Source organism: Miscanthus floridulus, chromosome 8 (genome assembly GCF_019320115.1).
Source record: "Miscanthus floridulus cultivar M001 chromosome 8, ASM1932011v1, whole genome shotgun sequence".
In the NCBI taxonomy this organism is placed as follows: Eukaryota; Viridiplantae; Streptophyta; class Magnoliopsida; order Poales; family Poaceae; genus Miscanthus; species Miscanthus floridulus.
This window is the reverse complement of record NC_089587.1, coordinates 85914907-85940255: the sequence shown is the minus strand read 5'-3', so window position 1 is coordinate 85940255 and position 25349 is coordinate 85914907. Positions and strand designations below refer to the sequence as shown.

At 55.2% G+C, this 25349-nt stretch overlaps 1 protein-coding gene across 2 annotated transcripts; it reads left to right on the top strand.

Annotated features, from left to right (window-relative positions):
• The first annotated feature begins 7880 nt into the window (after positions 1-7880).
• LOC136476880 (AT-hook motif nuclear-localized protein 10-like) lies at positions 7881-25306 on the top strand. 2 transcript variants are annotated; one of them, XM_066474851.1, is made up of 6 exons: positions 7881-8056; positions 8542-9110; positions 9572-9624; positions 24089-24220; positions 24408-24569; positions 24791-25306. In XM_066474851.1, the coding sequence occupies exons 2-6, from the start codon at positions 8594-8596 to the stop codon at positions 25031-25033; spliced, it is 1107 nt and encodes a 368-aa protein (XP_066330948.1). In that variant the 5' UTR covers positions 7881-8056; positions 8542-8593; the 3' UTR covers positions 25034-25306. The 2 variants fall into 2 exon arrangements, with proteins under 2 accessions (XP_066330948.1, XP_066330947.1); XM_066474850.1 differs by having other exon boundaries at positions 8490-9110.
• The last annotated feature ends 43 nt before the right edge of the window (positions 25307-25349 follow it).

Here is a 25349-nt window from a genome sequence, read left to right as displayed (position 1 = left end):
GTTGACTCATAACGCCAACCAGTCCACTCAGAACCGTCACCTCGGGGATGAACAATGGCCTCCACAATAACCAAGAGACCTTCCCCCAACTGCTCATTTGTCCAGAAATAGCGGGGCTCCATTCCATCAGGATAGCCTACATAGCTGAGCACTCTCCACAAGAGTGTAGGCATCCCAAACTCTCCAAGAAACGTGTGGTGCTAACGGGTACGTGGAGCAAGCTGATGGCAGGGAGCTCTGCCTCTGGTGGACTTACGAGCGGTCTGCTTTGTGCGTGCCATCTGTAGCAAATTTTGTTTTATTACTCACGTGAGAACAAGGTTAAGTTGTCATTTTTATCAAAATGAGATAATCAACTTATAAGGGGAGGAACAATGCCATGAATGGTATGTAACAACATGATGCATGCACGTTCCGTACGTTCTCACAAACTTAGGAAAAATAACAATTGCTAGCGGCATAGACGGTGGCATACAACGGTCTCTCATAAACGTAGCTAATACGTACTACACGATAGCGCTGTTATGTACCTGCAAAAGATCCACTTCAGCCCAAACCCTGACAGTATGAAAAATATGCACGAAAGCAGTAAAGTAATCTACTCGCTCTACACACATCCCTAGATATGCGTACAACGGTAGCAACTACCCGAACCATCGTCCTATCGACGGCATCGTCACCACAGGATGGAATTCCCCACACATTGGATACCTTCATACAAACACGCATATGGCATGTAAATAATCCGGCATTATATAAGCACTTCCCTAGATCGATAGTGTATCCGATCATGCTCTCACAACTCTCACTTACCGAGGCGTAGAGGCAATGGATCCATACATTACCACTCAAGTGAATGGCACTCATACAATAGCACGCTGTATGAGCAACGAAATAGAAATATGATGCAAAGACCCCCAAGTCAGTACTTAAATAAGCCACCTAGAGTCCTTAACTGGGCATACAGGATATGACCACTAGCACACTATTAAGTTTTAAAACTCAGTTTTAGACACAATTTTGGTTTCAAATACTCATGGGAACAGTAACCTGCTAAACCTTGCTCTGATACCAGCTGTAACAGAACCGACCAATTATACGAGATTAAGTAAGGAAATCTTCCGCCGAAGCAGATAATTTAGCAAACTTAAGCCCGTATAACCCGGTAGTCCGTGAAACCACAAAGGATTTCAAACCAATCGACATACAAACCAAGATCGTACAAGTTTAGCAATCACCATCACATGTTACATAAAGTTTGCAATGATAGTTGGATACATCGGAGTTTAGAACATAAAGTTATTACAACCCAAGTTCAAACTGAAATAGCGGAAGCAAATAGTTTTAAAGCCACACACACTTTTGGTTTAGATACAACTGCCAGTAGGTAGTCATCTCCAACAAAAGCATTAGATGAGAGATACAGGAGTGACCATTGTCCCTTGGTCCTAGTTGTCACCCATCGCCAGGTATAGGTAGTTAATGCAATAGCCGTAGTACATTTGACCATCTACAACAACAATGGGAACAACACCCTGAGTACGAGAAGGTACTCAGCTAGACTTACCCATCTTAAACCAAAATAAGGCAACACCAAGGATTATGCAAGGCTTTCTTTAGTGGGCTAGCTGACTCGTTTGCGAAAAGCATAAGCTATCAATGAAGAAACCATTTTAAGTACTTTGCATCATCTTTATTATGACCTATCCATCTAGGTAAGCACCTATACTATAGCAATCACTTGATTAACCAATAACATCCAGTTACCAACTTAGATTTAGCATATCCCATATCACCTAGATAACCATCAGTGTTCCATCATAATTACTACGATGCTGTAGCTCGAGTCAAGTGCTCACTATCTAGGAGCGATGGCAATTCGAATCGATTCCTAACCAGCTGGTGATTTATTCCTCACACAAACCACACTCACCGATCAAGTGAGCTACAGATCACTAATGACACTTTCCAAGTAGCCGTGGGATAACAGTCATGGACCGCACTACCTAGGGACTGCTCGACAGCCAGGACGCACCTTGGGCTCACTCTTCGTGTCCTCGTCATACCCCCTTCAGCACCAGTGTGCCAATCCGAGTTTATCCCAGCTCAAATAGTGTCACTAGCTTCGCGGTCGAAAGGTACTTTATTCGGCCAGCTAAATGTGAGGCATACGTTCAACATGACAAGAGGGACGAGCAACGATCGGTCCTTAATCGACACAGATGGAAAACTAACAGCACCCCAGAACCCTGTCTGGTTGCCTCCAACTTTTCCATCCGGTCTTCAATTATCCATCACACATAGTTAATTCCAGGATATCATTCTTTCCATAGCTAAATTCTTCTAGTAACCACCTATAAATGTAGGTGACCGGAAATCACCGATCGCTACCGGTCTAAGCAAGGCTAAGCAGTTATTCGATCCTGACCTAATAGGGTAAAAAGGTAATAAGGTAGGCAAGGATAGCAATAAATGCATCAACGGTTTCAATCAACTCCTACAACTTAATGCAATAATATATAAACTCATATATAGAAAGAATTGCTTTTATAAAGTAGGAGACTTAGAATGCTTCGGGGCTTGCCTCAGTTCGAACGAACTAGGTTGATGATCCACGCACTCGGGCAAGTCCTCTCCTTGCTCCTCTTCCTCTGGCACCTCCTGTGCCTGGATTTCTTATGGATCTGTCCCGGTCTGCTCTTCCTGAACTGCTACTAGCAACTCCTCCTGCGATCCTGTATGATGCAGATGTATAAGTGCTCATGCATAGGTGCATCAGAGAGATGACATGAAATGATCATGATGCATGGAATGTAGATGAACATGTTTAACTTTATTGGACATAGTAGAAGTAAAGCTCTTCTATAAGGTAGCCAACATCATCCAAGAATATGTACTACTATGCTACTACTACAACCACTGTACTAACATGCCAAGTCACCACAGCAAGCTAAGATGCTTCAAAGATACACTAAAGCAAACATTATTAACTAAACATGCATTAAAGAAGATTATTTTATTTTATTTTAAACTAGGGCTACAATAGTAACATATATTTCTGGTGCTCATAAAAATCTAAGAAAATTACAGTAGCATAGTACTACTCTAAGTAGACTACCATAAAATTTTCATGGCATTTGGATAAATAAAATAGCCTACACAAAAATGACAAGCTATGGCATAAATATGAGCATGAAAATACTTTGTATTATGAAAAGTATCAAACAACAGATTTAATATTTTTTCTATATTCTATACAGTAAACAATCACTGCACAAAAATTATCATACACATGTTTTATACAATTTTTGCTCTCTATCAAAATAACAAAAATCATCAATTAAAGGCACTTGAACTACACATCAATATTTCTCTACAGAACATGCATGACATATATTTTTCCTACAAAGTACATCACTAAAGGAGATTAACAAAACTAGAACCATAGTTTTTGATAATTATTCTATTTACTAGACATTTTCTAAGATAATAGCAAATACAAGAATTAAATAAAACCCTATACAAAAGTATCACAAAATTGACATGCAACATTTTTATATTGTAGATCTACTTCTAAGAAACACAGCAAAATTGGTCTCACTTGATTTGGAGCTAAAATGAGCAAACTATGGATTTTTGAAGCCTTTACAACATTTTCTGGAAATCATTTCTTAAAAACCCTTTTTGAAAACCGAGGCATAAACGCTAGATCCACCCGGATCTCAACACACACACACACACACACACCGAGCGATAGACAGGCGGGCTCCCGCGTCAGGCAGGCCCCACCTGGCAGCCACACGGGACAGAGGAGGCGGCGGGCCGCCGAGATCTCACCGACGGCGAGGTCTCCGGCCCAGTGAAGGTGACCAACATGCTCCCCACCCTCGCGCGAACCCAACGGTGCTCATGGCATGGGCCAAGGAGCTCGGGAAGCCGGCCGCTGCCGTGCATGGCGGAGCGGCGGCGTGGGTCGTCACCGGTGGGGTGTCCCTGGCCATGGCACAGTGAGTGGAGGCGCTCAGGAGCCTTAGTGACGCGGTGTGGTGCTCGTGCATGAGAAAAGAGAGTGAGAAGGAGGATGGAGGGGTGAGGTCCATGGAGCGGAGCACTCCGGCGAGGAGGAGCTCACTCCGGTGAGCGATTCATAGCCGGTGAAAGCTTACCAAGGTGAACCGACGCGAGCACAGGGTGCGTGAGGTAGAGGCGGAGCTCAGGGCGAGACAGAGCGGTCGACGGCGAGCTGGGGTGGCCAAGCGAGCCAACTCCAGCGAGGTGCTGGTGCGAGCGGTGGCGGAGGCGAGCGCGTGCGCGTGCTTTGCTGCTGGCGTGAGAGGAAAATGGGAGAGAGCGAGAATGGAGAGGGAGGTTCGGACAGGGGGACTTGAAGGCGGGGCAGGGCCAGTCGGAACGGGGCAGGCCGATGGTGCTGCGCGGCGAGCTCACTAGCGCATGGCCGCCACGCGGCTCGCGCATCCTGGCGTGGTCGGAGCGCGGGCGCGTCACACGCACGGGAGCGGCACGGCGTGGGCCTAGGCCGGTGAAGCAACGCTAGGCCAAACGCGGGGCGTGGCGCGGCGCGAGAGCGGGAGCGCGAGCGCTACGGGCCAGCTTTGTCAGCTAGGCCAGAAGCGGGGCGGGCGGCCCGGTAAGAAGCAAATCGAATTTTTCAATTTATTTTCTATTCCTATTACATTCAAATGCAAAATTTTGAGCAATTTCAATCAGTTTCAAACTTTGGCCCAAAAATAAAAGTTGCTCTAAAATTTATTCTCTACAACTTTGTCAAAAGGAGTAAGGTCAAAACCCAATTAGATTTTGAACTATAGATTTAAAGTTAATTTAAATCAAAAACCCTATTTTAGAATATTATTGTTAAAAGCAAAATTTGAGAAAACTTTGAATATACACCTTGCTCCAAATTGCATCCTAATTACTTCTAAGTGGTCTAAGTGATCAACCAAGGTACACACATGGTAGAACAAACATAGCATCCAATCTATTAAAACAAAACTATGCAACATACATGTTTCATTAGTATGTTTCAATTATATATTTCATGTCATGCTTATGAATGCATAATAATGATTATGCTCATGATTTGCAAAATGTTAATGCATGCTTAACACCGAGGTGTTACACAGCCTCATGATGCAATCATACTAGAATCGCTCACTCACTCGATCGGATGAACACTATCAAGCTCAAGTAAGTTAGAGGGCTCCCAAGCACACCTACATAAGCCACCAAGGCTCAAGGGTGCTCAGCTCTCGGCCAAAGGCCGACCAACACTTCACCCCATGGGCTAAAATGGCCGTTACCCCTTCACTAGGCAGATTTTGGGATGACCGGACACGCAGGTCGTGTGCACTAGACGCGTCTAGTGTGGTGACCAGACGTGTCCAGTCGCTGCATCCGGTCAATGCTTGACCGCCACGTGTCCCATTCATACGAAGTAGCCGTTGCCGCCCAACGGCCCTCTCAAACATGCTCTGACGCGACGCATCGGACGCACTATAGTGAAGTGATTGAACATAGGAGGGACAGCATCCGGTCGAGTCTAGAGAGCTCCTAGAGCCGCTCAACTATGATCGGACATGTTCGGTGTGGCCGACCAGACGCGCCCCTGCATCCGGTCCTCTCTGGACCAACACCCGCGCCCGATGTCACCATGACCTAACACTAAATAGTGATTGCTCAGCGTCCGGTCACTGCTACGAGCTAGAGTCCGATCACCTTAGCAACTCTACCCGCGCTTGGCCAGAATACCGGATGTGTCTGGTATCAAAAGATGATGCGTCCGGTCATGTCAGGAATACTATCGCCTAGGTTAGTTACCGGACGTGTCCGGTCCTCATGTCGGACATGTCCGGTCACCCCGTGACCAGCGCATTCAACTCCTTTTCTTCACCAACTTCTTCTTCTTTACAAATGTGTCAATACCACCAGGTGTACAACACCTTCTACACGTGTGTTAGCTTTTCACAAACATTTTTCAAGGAGTTAACCACTCAACTTGCCGCGCCACTCGATCCTAGCAACGATGCAAAGTTAGATCACTCGAGTGGCACTGGATGATCGATATGCAAATAAGTTTGTTCCTCTCGATAGTACGGCCATCTATCCTAAACCCGGTCAAGCACTTCTCTATGCAACCTATGACTGGTAGGTTATACCTTTGCCTTACGCATTCCATTCCAACTCCTTCATTGTTGATACAATATATGCACCAACTAATCACCAAATGATATGATCCACTTCATATCATCACATGATCGTATTGGTTCATCGATCTTGACCTTACTTGCTTTTCACCGTTGCCTTCGTCCATCGGCCCCAAGTCTTGCTCAAGCTTCATCGCCAAATGGTCCATCGCTCCAAAGCCTCTAACTTGCCCTTCACGCTTGCAACCGGTCCATCAAGCCAAGTCTTGTCTTAATCTTCTCCACCTTAGTCACATGACTAATGTCATGTCTCATATGTAATGAGCTCCTTCATCACATGTGTGAGCCTTGCAATATATTCAAGCCATCTTCACCGTCATGGCATATGTTGCTCACACATATGTACTTGTGGACTAATCACATGTGTATCTCATATAAACACATATTAGTCCACCTAGGTTGCCACTCAATTACCAAAACCAAACAAGGACTTTTCACGGGGGCACGAGGGCGGTCGTGTCTGGTCGGGGGCATAAGGGCAGTGTCACGTCGAGTTAGGGGCGAGAGAGCAGACAATTCTAGCCAATACAGAGCCTTACCCCTCTGTATTGGGAGAGGTCAATCCTAGTTCTAGTCCAATACCAAGGTATTAGGGTTGCAATTCTAAATCTCAATACCATGAACATCCAAACAGCAGAATTCAAGAAACATGACTCCAATTCCCAATTCTAGGCTCCAATATCTACATCCAAACAAGGTATAAAGTGTTCTTAAGGCAAAGAAGCTCATGTTTCTTTCAATGATCTAGTGTTGCATTTCAATTGTTTTAGGGCATGTTTGGTTTAAGCAGAACCATAACACGCCATAGCGTCGGCTACTCCAAAAGCGCGGAAGCATAACAAGCGCCACATTTTTCGCAAGGAACGACATCACCTCAAGACATGAAACATCCCCGCACATTTGACTACCTGAAGCTATGGCTAAACCAGACTCTGACCTACTGCGCTAGTGTGGCATGGCTAACTCTCTCATGGACTAAATAGAGCCTTAGCTTATTACTTGGTAATGATCAGTCAAATAGATGCTGCTTAGGTCAATCAGCCACAACCTCCTGTGTAAACCAAACAAAGAAAAACAACACATAAATCATTTAGATAGTTTTTGTTTGCTTTCTACTAAGACATTTGCCAAACATGTGAAGTTACCCAGGCGTTCCATTTTAGACACTTATGAGCTAGCACTAGCTCTAAGCTAATAAATATACATGAAAAAGATACTCTGTTAGTTTCACTGAAATTTGGCTTATGATGATGCTTATGCCGATTGTTGTGAGAGAAAAACACAGTACTGATGAAGTAGTGTTGAAGAATAGAGCGATTGTAACATGTAGTCTTGAACATCATGCTATGAGAGAGATGCGTCATGAAATGTGCAAGACTATCTCTCAGATCGAAATTAATCTCTTGCTTTTCATATCATCTGATGATTAAAAAATTAATTCAACTTAGCTTTATGTTTGATTATTAGAGGCGGCCTTTGGACTACGTTGTTGCCTTGGGATGGGGAGACTTATTGGAGCCAAACAAGCCCATATTGGTCAATATGCAAAGGAGGATCTCAAAGTAAATAGCACAAGTGCTGGGGTCAAATGAGGTAGACCGCCGCATCCGTGATCCATCTACTCCTCTTCCCTTCTTATCTGCACAGCAATAAATCTCCCGAGGCAATTTTGGCGTGCTTTACTTACCTGCTTCCTATTTTTCGTTTTCTGCGACAAAATCCTTTTTGTTAATTGCGAAAACGAAAGAGCCCGTGTGAACTGGAGAGGTGAGGAAAAGAGGAAAAAGGAGAGATAAATTGGAGGCCATTTAGCAAGAAACCATGAGTTCTAGGTTAGCTGAAATCTCCCTTATCTTAATCTGTTCATCTCCTTGCGTGCGTCTGTGGTGCTAGTGTGATGCCTTCTAGCTCATGAGCTTCCGGTCTGGAACTTGCTCATCCTTTTGAACTCATTTTTTTTTCTTCATTCTCCAACTGTTGGGTCAGAAATTCTGGTGATTTGTTGGGTATCCCCCCTGCAAAATCCGGGCAAAAGTGGGGATCTGCAGCTTATGTGCTTTGTTGGTCTTTAAACCTACCTTTTCTTGGACCTTTTACCATTTCCTTTGCCCATTTTTTATTTATCTCCCATTTCCGCCAGTAATTTACTTTTCTTTTCATTTCTACTTATTCCCATCTTCCATTTCTTCGAGAAATTTGCCTGTGCCGTAAAACTGTGTGTTTGTCGCGTGAAAGGAGTGAAGGGTTTTACGGGTTTTTTTGCAGGTTCGCAATCCCTAGTCCTGACCTCACTTGAGCGCTTGTGAGCTCTTTCCAGTGGCTAAAGATTGCAGATTTGAGTTCTAGTCAAGAACGGGTGGTGGTCCGCCATGGAGGTGAGGTCCGAGCAAGGGCTGATGGCGGGGAGGGATCTATTCGGTATGCCAAAGAGCCTGCCGGCGCCGGTGCCTGGGCCGCCGGCGTCCGCCGCCATGCAGAGCGTGCGCATGGCGTACACCGCGGACGGCACCGCTGTGTACGCTCCGGTTAGCTCCTCGCCTACGACGCCGTCTTACCAGCCGCAGGGCGCAGCCCACGGGGCTAGCATGTCCGCGGCGACGGTCGTTGGTGGCAATGGTGCGTCAGCTGCGCCGGGCATGGGGGAGCCGGTGGCCAAGAAGAAGCGCGGGCGACCAAGAAAGTACGGGCCCGATGGGCCCATGGCGCTGGCATTGGTGCCTGCGTCGGCGGCTACGGGGTCGGCGGCTACAGGGCAGGGTTCTTCCGGGCCGTTCTCACCGGCTGGGTTAAATCCGGCGAGCTCTCTGCTGGTGGTGTCGCTAGATGGATTTAAGAAGCGGGGCCGGCCTAAGGGTTCTACCAACAAGCCACGTGTGAATGCCGCTGGTAAAATTTCTACTCCTATCATTTACACTGATTTTAAGGTTTTGGTATGGTTCCTAGACTCAGAATTAGTAGGAACTTGAGAAGCACTTGTGGATAGTTTCAGCATGATATATCAGGATAAAGTTGTTATTGAGATTGAACTGGCTCAAGTGCCGTTGTCCTTTACTCCTTTTAGAATTTGAATCTGCTTCATGGTGATGTACTGGTTATACTACCCTTCTAGCTTTAATTAGTTAACTGCGCAAAACTATAAATTGTGGATGTACTTATTTGTCCTCAGTTATTTCAGTGTTCAATTTACCACTTGTTCGTTTTGAGAGTGGTGGCATGTGGGTTATTTCTCTGCTGACTTATGAAGCATGCTGCTAGTTATTCTAAGTCCTGCAAAGCTGATGTACATTGACTCATTTTTCTGTTGATGATTTCAGCATAACTAGCCCTAACATGAAATCATCTTGCAGGGTCATCAGGAGTTGGATTTACACCTCATGTTATTACAGTTCAAGCTGGGGAGGTATAACACGCTATCTTGCATCTGAACATGTTGATTGTTGTTTTATTGTCAGAATATGTTCTTGCTTTTATTCTTCCTGGATTCTTTGCACATGTTTACATTCTTTTGGACTTTCTCTTTTCGCTCTACTTTTCTATATACAATGTTCCCACTATGGAACCTCTTTTACAAAAACAAAAAAGGTATGGTTTGTTATTCCGTCAATAAGTTGAATTGCCAAATTGTTCATTCAGACATTTAATTTGAAGCACTAAGCAATTCCAACTGAGCTAACACATTATCCTTAGATGTCTTCCATCATGTGGTGCTGATGGGAGTGTAAACTAAATTCTTGACATTTTGTACTGTGGTAACTGATTATTCTTCTCTTGATTGTTTGGAACATTTCAAGTTTTGCCCTCCCAGTTTTGGCTTGTGCATATGATTGCCACTTTATAGCATTATTGTTTAACCTTCATGTTTGTATCTTTCATTAATATGATGTTTGATGTCAAATAATTTCTGTTGCTGTAGCTTTGCTAATTAGTGGTATTTGCATAGCATTTCTTTTTATTTCAGTGTTAAGGTGTTGAGTTCTGGATCTGTGACTGTTAATGAAAGCAAATTTCAAGGTTCAGGGCGGGCCTGGTGCAAGCGGTAGAGTCTTACCGCCTGTGACCGGAAGGTCCCGGGTTCGAGTCGCGGTCTCCTCGCATTGCATAGGCGAGGGTAAGGCTTGCCTGTCAAGGGCGTCGAACCCTCGACGCGCAGGGCCTCGGCTACGAAGCTCGTAGCCTTCGGCCGTCTTCTCCGGTGAGGTTATGCCCCTCTACCGCAGGCTTGAGATTAGATGGGAGATAGGATAATAATCTTGCTTAATTCCCTCAAGTCCGGTTACAATAATATATATATAGCCTTGCGGCTGCCAACAAAAGGAAAACCAACTCCTACTCTTAAGGTAACAAATAGATGCTAATAATAATAAGGAAACTAATCCTGATAACTTTCCAACTGAGGCCTCCTAGCCACGTCACACATGACCGGCCTCGCTGGGCGCGTTTCGCGCCTGGGACGCGCGCTCGGCCGCCCTGCGAATGTCGCGGGCGCGCCTGCGCCGGGCGTACACCCGCCCGCACATGACATCTCTCCCCGCCTCGAAGTCCAGCTCGTCCTCGAGCTGAAACGAAGGAAACCGAGTGCGAAAATCGTCGAGGTCTTCCCAGGAGGCTGCAGCGGGGTCGTGACCCTCCCATTCGACGAGGACTTGGCGAACTCCACGAGCCAGGCGGCCCTGGGTCACCCGCGATGGCGCAGGCACGACGGCACCGTTGGAGAGGGGCGGCAACGCCGGTGGAGCAGCTGGCGGTGCCCCCACAAACTTCTTGAGGACGCCCACGTGGAACACATCGTGGAGACGGGCATCCGGTGGTAGCTCCAGGCGCACGGCCGCCTCATTGATGACCTCGGTGACCTTATACGGGCCAACGAAGCGCGGCTTCAGCTTGCCACGCACCGCACGGGGCATGGACGAGAAACAGGGCGCCGCGGCGTTGTCCACGACGGCGGCGTCCTCGCCCTCTGCTTCCAGTTCGACCCCTTCGACGAAGAAGATGCGCCTGCAGAAGCGGTTATGGCCACGGGTGTACCTCTCATTGCAGTTGAAGCACAAACCGAGGCGACGGCGGTCGGCCATCTCCTCCTGCGTAAGACGGCGCTGGGAGCCCTCGGGTCGGCCCGGCTGCGCAGCCGCCGGCGGTGCAGGGAGAGCCAGGAGGGGCGGCGGGCCCGGCAGGACGGCTCTGGCCGCGGCCGGTGGAGGCGGTGGTGGCCCGCGCGCGCCTGCTCTCGGGGGAGGAAGCGCCGGTCGGTCCAGCTCCATCAATTCGACCTGGCGGGCGAGGCTGATAGCGGCGACGAGGGTGTCCGGATGATGGATCCGGACGGCATTGCTGAGCGGAGGTCCGAGGCCGCCGGTGAAGAGTTGGACTCGCTGCGCCTCGTCGAGCCGGCCAGCGCGAGGGATCAGGGCCTGGAACCGGTTGGCATACTCCTCCACGGCGCCGGAGCGGCGGCACTGCGCCAACTCGAACATGGGGGCCGAGCGCAGGGGGGGACCGAAGCGCAGGTCCAGGAGATCCTTGAAATTCCCCCAGGACGGCGTGCCTTCGTCCTCCTGCAGCTGGATGAACCACAGCTGTGCGGCGTCGTCCAAGTGGTAGGCCGCCATGCGCACGCGCTCCTCCGGCATGGTGAGATGTTGCCGGAAGTACGCCTCGCACTTGTGGAGGAACGGCATGGGGTCGGACGTGCCATCATAGTGGGGAAAATCCCACTTCTTGTGCTTCGGATGGAACTCGAGATCGCGCTGATTGTTGGCGCGACGGTTGTCGGAGCTCTCAGCCGTGGGCGCCTTCTCCTTGAGTGAGGCGACATCGGCCTCCAGGGTGGAGATCTTGGCGGACACCTTCTTCATCTCGTTGAAGAGATCGGTCAGGGAAGGCTCGGCCATGGGCGGCGACTGACTGGGCGCGGAGGGTGGGCTGTTGGTGGGCGGCGGCTGGTTGCGGGAGGGTGCTGGCGCGGCGGGCTGTGAACGCGAAGAGGATGCGCGGCTGACCACTGATACCAGGCTGTCAAGGGCGTCGAACCCTCGACGCGCAGGGCCTCGGCTACGAAGCTCGTAGCCTTCGGCCGTCTTCTCCGGTGAGGTTATGCCCCTCTACCGCAGGCTTGAGATTAGATGGGAGATAGGATAATAATCTTGCTTAATTCCCTCAAGTCCGGTTACAATAATATATATATAGCCTTGCGGCTGCCAACAAAAGGAAAACCAACTCCTACTCTTAAGGTAACAAATAGATGCTAATAATAATAAGGAAACTAATCCTGATAACTTTCCAACTGAGGCCTCCTAGCCACGTCACGCATGACCGGCCTCGCTGGGCGCGTTTCGCGCCTGGGACGCGCGCTCGGCCGCCCTGCGAATGTCGCGGGCGCGCCTGCGCCGGGCGTACACCCGCCCGCACATGACATCTCTCCCCGCCTCGAAGTCCAGCTCGTCCTCGAGCTGAAACGAAGGAAACCGAGTGCGGAAATCGTCGAGGTCTTCCCAGGAGGCTGCAGCGGGGTCGTGACCCTCCCATTCGACGAGGACTTGGCGAACTCCACGAGCCAGGCGGCCCTGGGTCACCCGCGATGGCGCAGGCACGACGGCACCGTTGGAGAGGGGCGGCAACGCCGGTGGAGCAGCTGGCGGTGCCCCCACAAACTTCTTGAGGACGCCCACGTGGAACACATCGTGGAGACGGGCATCCGGTGGTAGCTCCAGGCGCACGGCCGCCTCATTGATGACCTCGGTGACCTTATACGGGCCAACGAAGCGCGGCTTCAGCTTGCCACGCACCGCACGGGGCATGGACGAGAAACAGGGCGCCGCGGCGTTGTCCACGACGGTGGCGTCCTCGCCCTCTGCTTCCAGTTCGACCCCTTCGACGAAGAAGATGCGCCTGCAGAAGCGGTTATGGCCACGGGTGTACCTCTCATTGCAGTTGAAGCACAAACCGAGGCGACGGCGGTCGGCCATCTCCTCCTGCGTAAGACGGCGCTGGGAGCCCTCGGGTCGGCCCGGCTGCGCAGCCGCCGGCGGTGCAGGGAGAGCCAGGAGGGGCGGCGGGCCCGGCAGGACGGCTCTGGCCGCGGCCGGTGGAGGCGGTGGTGGCCCGCGCGCGCCTGCTCTCGGGGGAGGAAGCGCCGGTCGGTCCAGCTCCATCAATTCGACCTGGCGGGCGAGGCTGATAGCGGCGACGAGGGTGTCCGGATGATGGATCCGGACGGCATTGCTGAGCGGAGGTCCGAGGCCGCCGGTGAAGAGTTGGACTCGCTGCGCCTCGTCGAGCCGGCCAGCGCGAGGGATCAGGGCCTGGAACCGGTTGGCATACTCCTCCACGGCGCCGGAGCGGCGGCACTGCGCCAACTCGAACATGGGGGCCGAGCGCAGGGGGGGACCGAAGCGCAGGTCCAGGAGATCCTTGAAATTCCCCCAGGACGGCGTGCCTTCGTCCTCCTGCAGCTGGATGAACCACAGCTGTGCGGCGTCGTCCAAGTGGTAGGCCGCCATGCGCACGCGCTCCTCCGGCATGGTGAGATGTTGCCGGAAGTACGCCTCGCACTTGTGGAGGAACGGCATGGGGTCGGACGTGCCATCATAGTGGGGAAAATCCCACTTCTTGTGCTTCGGATGGAACTCGAGATCGCGCTGATTGTTGGCGCGACGGTTGTCGGAGCTCTCAGCCGTGGGCGCCTTCTCCTTGAGTGAGGCGACATCGGCCTCCAGGGTGGAGATCTTGGCGGACACCTTCTTCATCTCGTTGAAGAGATCGGTCAGGGAAGGCTCGGCCATGGGCGGCGACTGACTGGGCGCGGAGGGTGGGCTGTTGGTGGGCGGCGGCTGGTTGCGGGAGGGTGCTGGCGCGGCGGGCTGTGAACGCGAAGAGGATGCGCGGCTGACCACTGATACCAGGCTGTCAAGGGCGTCGAACCCTCGACGCGCAGGGCCTCGGCTACGAAGCTCGTAGCCTTCGGCCGTCTTCTCCGGTGAGGTTATGCCCCTCTACCGCAGGCTTGAGATTAGATGGGAGATAGGATAATAATCTTGCTTAATTCCCTCAAGTCCGGTTACAATAATATATATATAGCCTTGCGGCTGCCAACAAAAGGAAAACCAACTCCTACTCTTAAGGTAACAAATAGATGCTAATAATAATAAGGAAACTAATCCTGATAACTTTCCAACTGAGGCCTCCTAGCCACGTCACGCATGACCGGCCTCGCTGGGCGCGTTTCGCGCCTGGGACGCGCGCTCGGCCGCCCTGCGAATGTCGCGGGCGCGCCTGCGCCGGGCGTACACCCGCCCGCACATGACATCTCTCCCCGCCTCGAAGTCCAGCTCGTCCTCGAGCTGAAACGAAGGAAACCGAGTGCGGAAATCGTCGAGGTCTTCCCAGGAGGCTGCAGCGGGGTCGTGACCCTCCCATTCGACGAGGACTTGGCGAACTCCACGAGCCAGGCGGCCCTGGGTCACCCGCGATGGCGCAGGCACGACGGCACCGTTGGAGAGGGGCGGCAACGCCGGTGGAGCAGCTGGCGGTGCCCCCACAAACTTCTTGAGGACGCCCACGTGGAACACATCGTGGAGACGGGCATCCGGTGGTAGCTCCAGGCGCACGGCCGCCTCATTGATGACCTCGGTGACCTTATACGGGCCAACGAAGCGCGGCTTCAGCTTGCCACGCACCGCACGGGGCATGGACGAGAAACAGGGCGCCGCGGCGTTGTCCACGACGGCGGCGTCCTCGCCCTCTGCTTCCAGTTCGACCCCTTCGACGAAGAAGATGCGCCTGCAGAAGCGGTTATGGCCACGGGTGTACCTCTCATTGCAGTTGAAGCACAAACCGAGGCGACGGCGGTCGGCCATCTCCTCCTGCGTAAGACGGCGCTGGGAGCCCTCGGGTCGGCCCGGCTGCGCAGCCGCCGGCGGTGCAGGGAGAGCCAGGAGGGGCGGCGGGCCCGGCAGGACGGCTCTGGCCGCGGCCGGTGGAGGCGGTGGTGGCCCGCGCGCGCCTGCTCTCGGGGGAGGAAGCGCCGGTCGGTCCAGCTCCATCAATTCGACCTGGCGGGCGAGGCTGATAGCGGCGACGAGGGTGTCCGGATGATGGATCCGGACGGCATTGCTGAGCGGAGGTCCGAGGCCGCCGGTGAAGAGTTGGACTCGCTGCGCCTCGTCGAGCCGGCCAGCGCGAGGGATCAGGGCCTGGAACCGGTTGGCATACTCCTCCACGGCGCCGGAGCGGCGGCACTGCGCCAACTCGAACATGGGGGCCGAGCGCAGGGGGGGACCGAAGCGCAGGTCCAGGAGATCCTTGAAATTCCCCCAGGACGGCGTGCCTTCGTCCTCCTGCAGCTGGATGAACCACAGCTGTGCGGCGTCGTCCAAGTGGTAGGCCGCCATGCGCACGCGCTCCTCCGGCATGGTGAGATGTTGCCGGAAGTACGCCTCGCACTTGTGGAGGAACGGCATGGGGTCGGACGTGCCATCATAGTGGGGAAAATCCCACTTCTTGTGCTTCGGATGGAACTCGAGATCGCGCTGATTGTTGGCGCGACGGTTGTCGGAGCTCTCAGCCGTGGGCGCCTTCTCCTTGAGTGAGGCGACATCGGCCTCCAGGGTGGAGATCTTGGCGGACACCTTCTTCATCTCGTTGAAGAGATCGGTCAGGGAAGGCTCGGCCATGGGCGGCGACTGACTGGGCGCGGAGGGTGGGCTGTTGGTGGGCGGCGGCTGGTTGCGGGAGGGTGCTGGCGCGGCGGGCTGTGAACGCGAAGAGGATGCGCGGCTGACCACTGATACCAGGCTGTCAAGGGCGTCGAACCCTCGACGCGCAGGGCCTCGGCTACGAAGCTCGTAGCCTTCGGCCGTCTTCTCCGGTGAGGTTATGCCCCTCTACCGCAGGCTTGAGATTAGATGGGAGATAGGATAATAATCTTGCTTAATTCCCTCAAGTCCGGTTACAATAATATATATATAGCCTTGCGGCTGCCAACAAAAGGAAAACCAACTCCTACTCTTAAGGTAACAAATAGATGCTAATAATAATAAGGAAACTAATCCTGATAACTTTCCAACTGAGGCCTCCTAGCCACGTCACGCATGACCGGCCTCGCTGGGCGCGTTTCGCGCCTGGGACGCGCGCTCGGCCGCCCTGCGAATGTCGCGGGCGCGCCTGCGCCGGGCGTACACCCGCCCGCACATGACATCTCTCCCCGCCTCGAAGTCCAGCTCGTCCTCGAGCTGAAACGAAGGAAACCGAGTGCGGAAATCGTCGAGGTCTTCCCAGGAGGCTGCAGCGGGGTCGTGACCCTCCCATTCGACGAGGACTTGGCGAACTCCACGAGCCAGGCGGCCCTGGGTCACCCGCGATGGCGCAGGCACGACGGCACCGTTGGAGAGGGGCGGCAACGCCGGTGGAGCAGCTGGCGGTGCCCCCACAAACTTCTTGAGGACGCCCACGTGGAACACATCGTGGAGACGGGCATCCGGTGGTAGCTCCAGGCGCACGGCCGCCTCATTGATGACCTCGGTGACCTTATACGGGCCAACGAAGCGCGGCTTCAGCTTGCCACGCACCGCACGGGGCATGGACGAGAAACAGGGCGCCGCGGCGTTGTCCACGACGGCGGCGTCCTCGCCCTCTGCTTCCAGTTCGACCCCTTCGACGAAGAAGATGCGCCTGCAGAAGCGGTTATGGCCACGGGTGTACCTCTCATTGCAGTTGAAGCACAAACCGAGGCGACGGCGGTCGGCCATCTCCTCCTGCGTAAGACGGCGCTGGGAGCCCTCGGGTCGGCCCGGCTGCGCAGCCGCCGGCGGTGCAGGGAGAGCCAGGAGGGGCGGCGGGCCCGGCAGGACGGCTCTGGCCGCGGCCGGTGGAGGCGGTGGTGGCCCGCGCGCGCCTGCTCTCGGGGGAGGAAGCGCCGGTCGGTCCAGCTCCATCAATTCGACCTGGCGGGCGAGGCTGATAGCGGCGACGAGGGTGTCCGGATGATGGATCCGGACGGCATTGCTGAGCGGAGGTCCGAGGCCGCCGGTGAAGAGTTGGACTCGCTGCGCCTCGTCGAGCCGGCCAGCGCGAGGGATCAGGGCCTGGAACCGGTTGGCATACTCCTCCACGGCGCCGGAGCGGCGGCACTGCGCCAACTCGAACATGGGGGCCGAGCGCAGGGGGGGACCGAAGCGCAGGTCCAGGAGATCCTTGAAATTCCCCCAGGACGGCGTGCCTTCGTCCTCCTGCAGCTGGATGAACCACAGCTGTGCGGCGTCGTCCAAGTGGTAGGCCGCCATGCGCACGCGCTCCTCCGGCATGGTGAGATGTTGCCGGAAGTACGCCTCGCACTTGTGGAGGAACGGCATGGGGTCGGACGTGCCATCATAGTGGGGAAAATCCCACTTCTTGTGCTTCGGATGGAACTCGAGATCGCGCTGATTGTTGGCGCGACGGTTGTCGGAGCTCTCAGCCGTGGGCGCCTTCTCCTTGAGTGAGGCGACATCGGCCTCCAGGGTGGAGATCTTGGCGGACACCTTCTTCATCTCGTTGAAGAGATCGGTCAGGGAAGGCTCGGCCATGGGCGGCGACTGACTGGGCGCGGAGGGTGGGCTGTTGGTGGGCGGCGGCTGGTTGCGGGAGGGTGCTGGCGCGGCGGGCTGTGAACGCGAAGAGGATGCGCGGCTGACCACTGATACCAGGCTGTCAAGGGCGTCGAACCCTCGACGCGCAGGGCCTCGGCTACGAAGCTCGTAGCCTTCGGCCGTCTTCTCCGGTGAGGTTATGCCCCTCTACCGCAGGCTTGAGATTAGATGGGAGATAGGATAATAATCTTGCTTAATTCCCTCAAGTCCGGTTACAATAATATATATATAGCCTTGCGGCTGCCAACAAAAGGAAAACCAACTCCTACTCTTAAGGTAACAAATAGATGCTAATAATAATAAGGAAACTAATCCTGATAACTTTCCAACTGAGGCCTCCTAGCCACGTCACGCATGACCGGCCTCGCTGGGCGCGTTTCGCGCCTGGGACGCGCGCTCGGCCGCCCTGCTGAATGTCGCGGGCGCGCCTGCGCCGGGCGTACACCCGCCCGCACATGACATCTCTCCCCGCCTCGAAGTCCAGCTCGTCCTCGAGCTGAAACGAAGGAAACCGAGTGCGGAAATCGTCGAGGTCTTCCCAGGAGGCTGCAGCGGGGTCGTGACCCTCCCATTCGACGAGGACTTGGCGAACTCCACGAGCCAGGCGGCCCTGGGTCACCCGCGATGGCGCAGGCACGACGGCACCGTTGGAGAGGGGCGGCAACGCCGGTGGAGCAGCTGGCGGTGCCCCCACAAACTTCTTGAGGACGCCCACGTGGAACACATCGTGGAGACGGGCATCCGGTGGTAGCTCCAGGCGCACGGCCGCCTCATTGATGACCTCGGTGACCTTATACGGGCCAACGAAGCGCGGCTTCAGCTTGCCACGCACCGCACGGGGCATGGACGAGAAACAGGGCGCCGCGGCGTTGTCCACGACGGCGGCGTCCTCGCCCTCTGCTTCCAGTTCGACCCCTTCGACGAAGAAGATGCGCCTGCAGAAGCGGTTATGGCCACGGGTGTACCTCTCATTGCAGTTGAAGCACAAACCGAGGCGACGGCGGTCGGCCATCTCCTCCTGCGTAAGACGGCGCTGGGAGCCCTCGGGTCGGCCCGGCTGCGCAGCCGCCGGCGGTGCAGGGAGAGCCAGGAGGGGCGGCGGGCCCGGCAGGACGGCTCTGGCCGCGGCCGGTGGAGGCGGTGGTGGCCCGCGCGCGCCTGCTCTCGGGGGAGGAAGCGCCGGTCGGTCCAGCTCCATCAATTCGACCTGGCGGGCGAGGCTGATAGCGGCGACGAGGGTGTCCGGATGATGGATCCGGACGGCATTGCTGAGCGGAGGTCCGAGGCCGCCGGTGAAGAGTTGGACTCGCTGCGCCTCGTCGAGCCGGCCAGCGCGAGGGATCAGGGCCTGGAACCGGTTGGCATACTCCTCCACGGCGCCGGAGCGGCGGCACTGCGCCAACTCGAACATGGGGGCCGAGCGCAGGGGGGGACCGAAGCGCAGGTCCAGGAGATCCTTGAAATTCCCCCAGGACGGCGTGCCTTCGTCCTCCTGCAGCTGGATGAACCACAGCTGTGCGGCGTCGTCCAAGTGGTAGGCCGCCATGCGCACGCGCTCCTCCGGCATGGTGAGATGTTGCCGGAAGTACGCCTCGCACTTGTGGAGGAACGGCATGGGGTCGGACGTGCCATCATAGTGGGGAAAATCCCACTTCTTGTGCTTCGGATGGAACTCGAGATCGCGCTGATTGTTGGCGCGACGGTTGTCGGAGCTCTCAGCCGTGGGCGCCTTCTCCTTGAGTGAGGCGACATCGGCCTCCAGGGTGGAGATCTTGGCGGACACCTTCTTCATCTCGTTGAAGAGATCGGTCAGGGAAGGCTCGGCCATGGGCGGCGACTGACTGGGCGCGGAGGGTGGGCTGTTGGTGGGCGGCGGCTGGTTGCGGGAGGGTGCTGGCGCGGCGGGCTGTGAACGCGAAGAGGATGCGCGGCTGACCACTGATACCAGGCTGTCAAGGGCGTCGAACCCTCGACGCGCAGGGCCTCGGCTACGAAGCTCGTAGCCTTCGGCCGTCTTCTCCGGTGAGGTTATGCCCCTCTACCGCAGGCTTGAGATTAGATGGGAGATAGGATAATAATCTTGCTTAATTCCCTCAAGTCCGGTTACAATAATATATATATAGCCTTGCGGCTGCCAACAAAAGGAAAACCAACTCCTACTCTTAAGGTAACAAATAGATGCTAATAATAATAAGGAAACTAATCCTGATAACTTTCCAACTGAGGCCTCCTAGCCACGTCACGCATGACCGGCCTCGCTGGGCGCGTTTCGCGCCTGGGACGCGCGCTCGGCCGCCCTGCGAATGTCGCGGGCGCGCCTGCGCCGGGCGTACACCCGCCCGCACATGACATCTCTCCCCGCCTCGAAGTCCAGCTCGTCCTCGAGCTGAAACGAAGGAAACCGAGTGCGGAAATCGTCGAGGTCTTCCCAGGAGGCTGCAGCGGGGTCGTGACCCTCCCATTCGACGAGGACTTGGCGAACTCCACGAGCCAGGCGGCCCTGGGTCACCTGCGATGGCGCAGGCACGACGGCACCGTTGGAGAGGGGCGGCAACGCCGGTGGAGCAGCTGGCGGTGCCCCCACAAACTTCTTGAGGACGCCCACGTGGAACACATCGTGGAGACGGGCATCCGGTGGTAGCTCCAGGCGCACGGCCGCCTCATTGATGACCTCGGTGACCTTATACGGGCCAACGAAGCGCGGCTTCAGCTTGCCACGCACCGCACGGGGCATGGACGAGAAACAGGGCGCCGCGGCGTTGTCCACGACGGCGGCGTCCTCGCCCTCTGCTTCCAGTTCGACCCCTTCGACGAAGAAGATGCGCCTGCAGAAGCGGTTATGGCCACGGGTGTACCTCTCATTGCAGTTGAAGCACAAACCGAGGCGACGGCGGTCGGCCATCTCCTCCTGCGTAAGACGGCGCTGGGAGCCCTCGGGTCGGCCACGGCTGCGCAGCCGCGGCGGTGCAGGGAGAGCCAGGAGGGGCGGCGGGCCCGGCAGGACGGCTCTGGCCGCGGGCCGGTGGTGGAGGCGGTGGTGGCCGCGCGCGCCTGCTCTCGGGGGAGGAAGCGCCGGTCGGTCCAGCTCCATCAATTCGACCTGGCGGGCGAGGCTGATAGCGGCGACGAGGGTGTCCGGATGATGGATCCGGACGGCATTGCTGAGCGGAGGTCCGAGGCCGCCGGTGAAGAGTTGGACTCGCTGCGCCTCGTCGAGCCGGCCAGCGCGAGGGATCAGGGCCTGGAACCGGTTGGCATACTCCTCCACGGCGCCGGAGCGGCGGCACTGCGCCAACTCGAACATGGGGGCCGAGCGCAGGGGGGGACCGAAGCGCAGGTCCAGGAGATCCTTGAAATTCCCCCAGGACGGCGTGCCTTCGTCCTCCTGCAGCTGGATGAACCACAGCTGTGCGGCGTCGTCCAAGTGGTAGGCCGCCATGCGCACGCGCTCCTCCGGCATGGTGAGATGTTGCCGGAAGTACGCCTCGCACTTGTGGAGGAACGGCATGGGGTCGGACGTGCCATCATAGTGGGGAAAATCCCACTTCTTGTGCTTCGGATGGAACTCGAGATCGCGCTGATTGTTGGCGCGACGGTTGTCGGAGCTCTCAGCCGTGGGCGCCTTCTCCTTGAGTGAGGCGACATCGGCCTCCAGGGTGGAGATCTTGGCGGACACCTTCTTCATCTCGTTGAAGAGATCGGTCAGGGAAGGCTCGGCCATGGGCGGTGACTGACTGGGCGCGGAGGGTGGGCTGTTGGTGGGCGGCGGCTGGTTGCGGGAGGGTGCTGGCGCGGCGGGCTGTGAACGCGAAGAGGATGCGCGGCTGACCACTGATACCAGGCTGTCAAGGGCGTCGAACCCTCGACGCGCAGGGCCTCGGCTACGAAGCTCGTAGCCTTCGGCCGTCTTCTCCGGTGAGGTTATGCCCCTCTACCGCAGGCTTGAGATTAGATGGGAGATAGGATAATAATCTTGCTTAATTCCCTCAAGTCCGGTTACAATAATATATATATAGCCTTGCGGCTGCCAACAAAAGGAAAACCAACTCCTACTCTTAAGGTAACAAATAGATGCTAATAATAATAAGGAAACTAATCCTGATAACTTTCCAACTGAGGCCTCCTAGCCACGTCACGCATGACCGGCCTCGCTGGGCGCGTTTCGCGCCTGGGACGCGCGCTCGGCCGCCCTGTGAATGTCGCGGGCGCGCCTGCGCCGGGCGTACACCCGCCCGCACATGACATCTCTCCCCGCCTCGAAGTCCAGCTCGTCCTCGAGCTGAAACGAAGGAAACCGAGTGCGGAAATCGTCGAGGTCTTCCCAGGAGGCTGCAGCGGGGTCGTGACCCTCCCATTCGACGAGGACTTGGCGAACTCCACGAGCCAGGCGGCCCTGGGTCACCCGCGATGGCGCAGGCACGACGGCACCGTTGGAGAGGGGCGGCAACGCCGGTGGAGCAGCTGGCGGTGCCCCCACAAACTTCTTGAGGACGCCCACGTGGAACACATCGTGGAGACGGGCATCCGGTGGTAGCTCCAGGCGCACGGCCGCCTCATTGATGACCTCGGTGACCTTATACGGGCCAACGAAGCGCGGCTTCAGCTTGCCACGCACCGCACGGGGCATGGACGAGAAACAGGGCGCCGCGGCGTTGTCCACGACGGCGGCGTCCTCGCCCTCTGCTTCCAGTTCGACCCCTTCGACGAAGAAGATGCGCCTGCAGAAGCGGTTATGGCCACGGGTGTACCTCTCATTGCAGTTGAAGCACAAACCGAGGCGACGGCGGTCGGCCATCTCCTCCTGCGTAAGACGGCGCTGGGAGCCCTCGGGTCGGCCCGGCTGCGCAGCCGCCGGCGGTGCAGGGAGAGCCAGGAGGGGCGGCGGGCCCGGCAGGACGGCTCTGGCCGCGGCCGGTGGAGGCGGTGGTGGCCCGCGCGCGCCTGCTCTCGGGGGAGGAAGCGCCGGTCGGTCCAGCTCCATCAATTCGACCTGGCGGGCGAGGCTGATAGCGGCGACGAGGGTGTCCGGATGATGGATCCGGACGGCATTGCTGAGCGGAGGTCCGAGGCCGCCGGTGAAGAGTTGGACTCGCTGCGCCTCGTCGAGCCGGCCAGCGCGAGGGATCAGGGCCTGGAACCGGTTGGCATACTCCTCCACGGCGCCGGAGCGGCGGCACTGCGCCAACTCGAACATGGGGGCCGAGCGCAGGGGGGGACCGAAGCGCAGGTCCAGGAGATCCTTGAAATTCCCCCAGGACGGCGTGCCTTCGTCCTCCTGCAGCTGGATGAACCACAGCTGTGCGGCGTCGTCCAAGTGGTAGGCCGCCATGCGCACGCGCTCCTCCGGCATGGTGAGATGTTGCCGGAAGTACGCCTCGCACTTGTGGAGGAACGGCATGGGGTCGGACGTGCCATCATAGTGGGGAAAATCCCACTTCTTGTGCTTCGGATGGAACTCGAGATCGCGCTGATTGTTGGCGCGACGGTTGTCGGAGCTCTCAGCCGTGGGCGCCTTCTCCTTGAGTGAGGCGACATCGGCCTCCAGGGTGGAGATCTTGGCGGACACCTTCTTCATCTCGTTGAAGAGATCGGTCAGGGAAGGCTCGGCCATGGGCGGCGACTGACTGGGCGCGGAGGGTGGGCTGTTGGTGGGCGGCGGCTGGTTGCGGGAGGGTGCTGGCGCGGCGGGCTGTGAACGCGAAGAGGATGCGCGGCTGACCACTGATACCAGGCTGTCAAGGGCGTCGAACCCTCGACGCGCAGGGCCTCGGCTACGAAGCTCGTAGCCTTCGGCCGTCTTCTCCGGTGAGGTTATGCCCCTCTACCGCAGGCTTGAGATTAGATGGGAGATAGGATAATAATCTTGCTTAATTCCCTCAAGTCCGGTTACAATAATATATATATAGCCTTGCGGCTGCCAACAAAAGGAAAACCAACTCCTACTCTTAAGGTAACAAATAGATGCTAATAATAATAAGGAAACTAATCCTGATAACTTTCCAACTGAGGCCTCCTAGCCACGTCACGCATGACCGGCCTCGCTGGGCGCGTTTCGCGCCTGGGACGCGCGCTCGGCCGCCCTGCGAATGTCGCGGGCGCGCCTGCGCCGGGCGTACACCCGCCCGCACATGACATTGCCACTGACACCCTTCCCCAAACCCCGCATAGAGCAGGAGCTCTCAGCACTGGGTACGCCCTTTTTAGTGTTTTCTGAAATATAACAAAGCACACTCTTCTTTTCAGGACGTGTCATCAAAGATTATGTCGTTTTCTCAGCATGGAACACGTGCAGTTTGTGTTCTTTCAGCAAATGGTGCCATATCAAATGTGACGCTTCGTCAGACTGCTACATCAGGTGGAACTGTAACATACGAGGTTTGTGCTTATGGCCAGTGGAAGCAAACATACTTCTCGGTGAAATAGAAATATTGTCTCAAGCTGTTAATTGGGTTCTAGATATTATGATTTTATCATGAGAGGTGGAAACTTCTGGTCTAGTTGCAGACGTAATCACTGTACAATGTATATATTTGAATAACAAATGATATTTTTTTTTCCTTAGGGTCGATTCGAGATACTATCACTGTCAGGGTCATTCCTCCTAGTGGAGAATGGTGGTCAGCGTAGTCGAACTGGAGGGCTCAGTGTGTCACTGGCTGGTCCTGATGGTCGTCTGTTGGGTGGTGGAGTTGCAGGACTTCTCATAGCAGCTTCACCAGTTCAGGTATATTATTTTTCTCCCTTGCAGTAGTTTATTAGAAACAGTATATCTCCAGTGCAATTTTCGTGCATTCCCTCGTTTTTTAAATGTAGTGCTCCAAAGTGGGTTTCATATCGTAAAAGTTTGAAATCACTGTGTAATTTCTACTGCCTTACTTTATTGGTCTGTTGTACATGTGTACTCAAGACAATGATGCTGATTATCTCTGCATATATTCTCTGCAGATAGTACTGGGAAGCTTCAATTCTGGAGGCAAAAAAGAGCCAAAAAAGCGTGCTCCTTCAGACCCCACATCAGTGCCACTGAAGGTCACTCCGACAACCGGGATGAGACCCAACAGCCCTCCTTCAAGAGGTACATTGAGCGAGTCATCTGGTGGCGCTGGAAGCCCACCACCACTGCATCAAGGCATGGCTGCTAGCAATAATAACCAACCGCCGTTCGTGTCGAGCATGCCTTGGAAATGAGTTTGCAGTCTGCATCCTCTTGACCAATTCCAGGCATATACCATTATCGGCAAACTGCCTCCCGGGAAGGATGTAGCAATTTGCACTTTCAGTAGCGCTCGTTCTGAGTAGCTCTTATGTGGTATAAATCAGAAGCTTGAGTAGGAAGAGAATTGCATCTGGTAAATTTGTAGCTCTATTGTAGGTTTCACGCTGAATTCCTGTGCTAGGTGTATTGAGCTGTAACCATCCTTTGAGCGTTATCAAATGTTATTTAGTTAAATGTTCTACCAAGGCATGTCGATCTGAATCAGAAGATTCTTTATATGAGTTTGTT

What these genes read in the sequence shown, in the direction of transcription:
- LOC136476880 (XM_066474851.1), top strand. Translation starts at nt 8,594, where the DNA reads ATGGAGGTGAGGTCCGAGCAAGGGCTGATGGCGGGGAGGGATCTATTC. An exon ending in GCCACGTGTGAATGCCGCTG is followed by an intron (nt 9,111 to 9,571) that starts GTAAAATTTCTA and finishes ATCATCTTGCAG; the next exon opens with GGTCATCAGGAGTTGGATTT. An exon ending in TTACAGTTCAAGCTGGGGAG is followed by an intron (nt 9,625 to 24,088) that starts GTATAACACGCT and finishes TCTTCTTTTCAG; the next exon opens with GACGTGTCATCAAAGATTAT.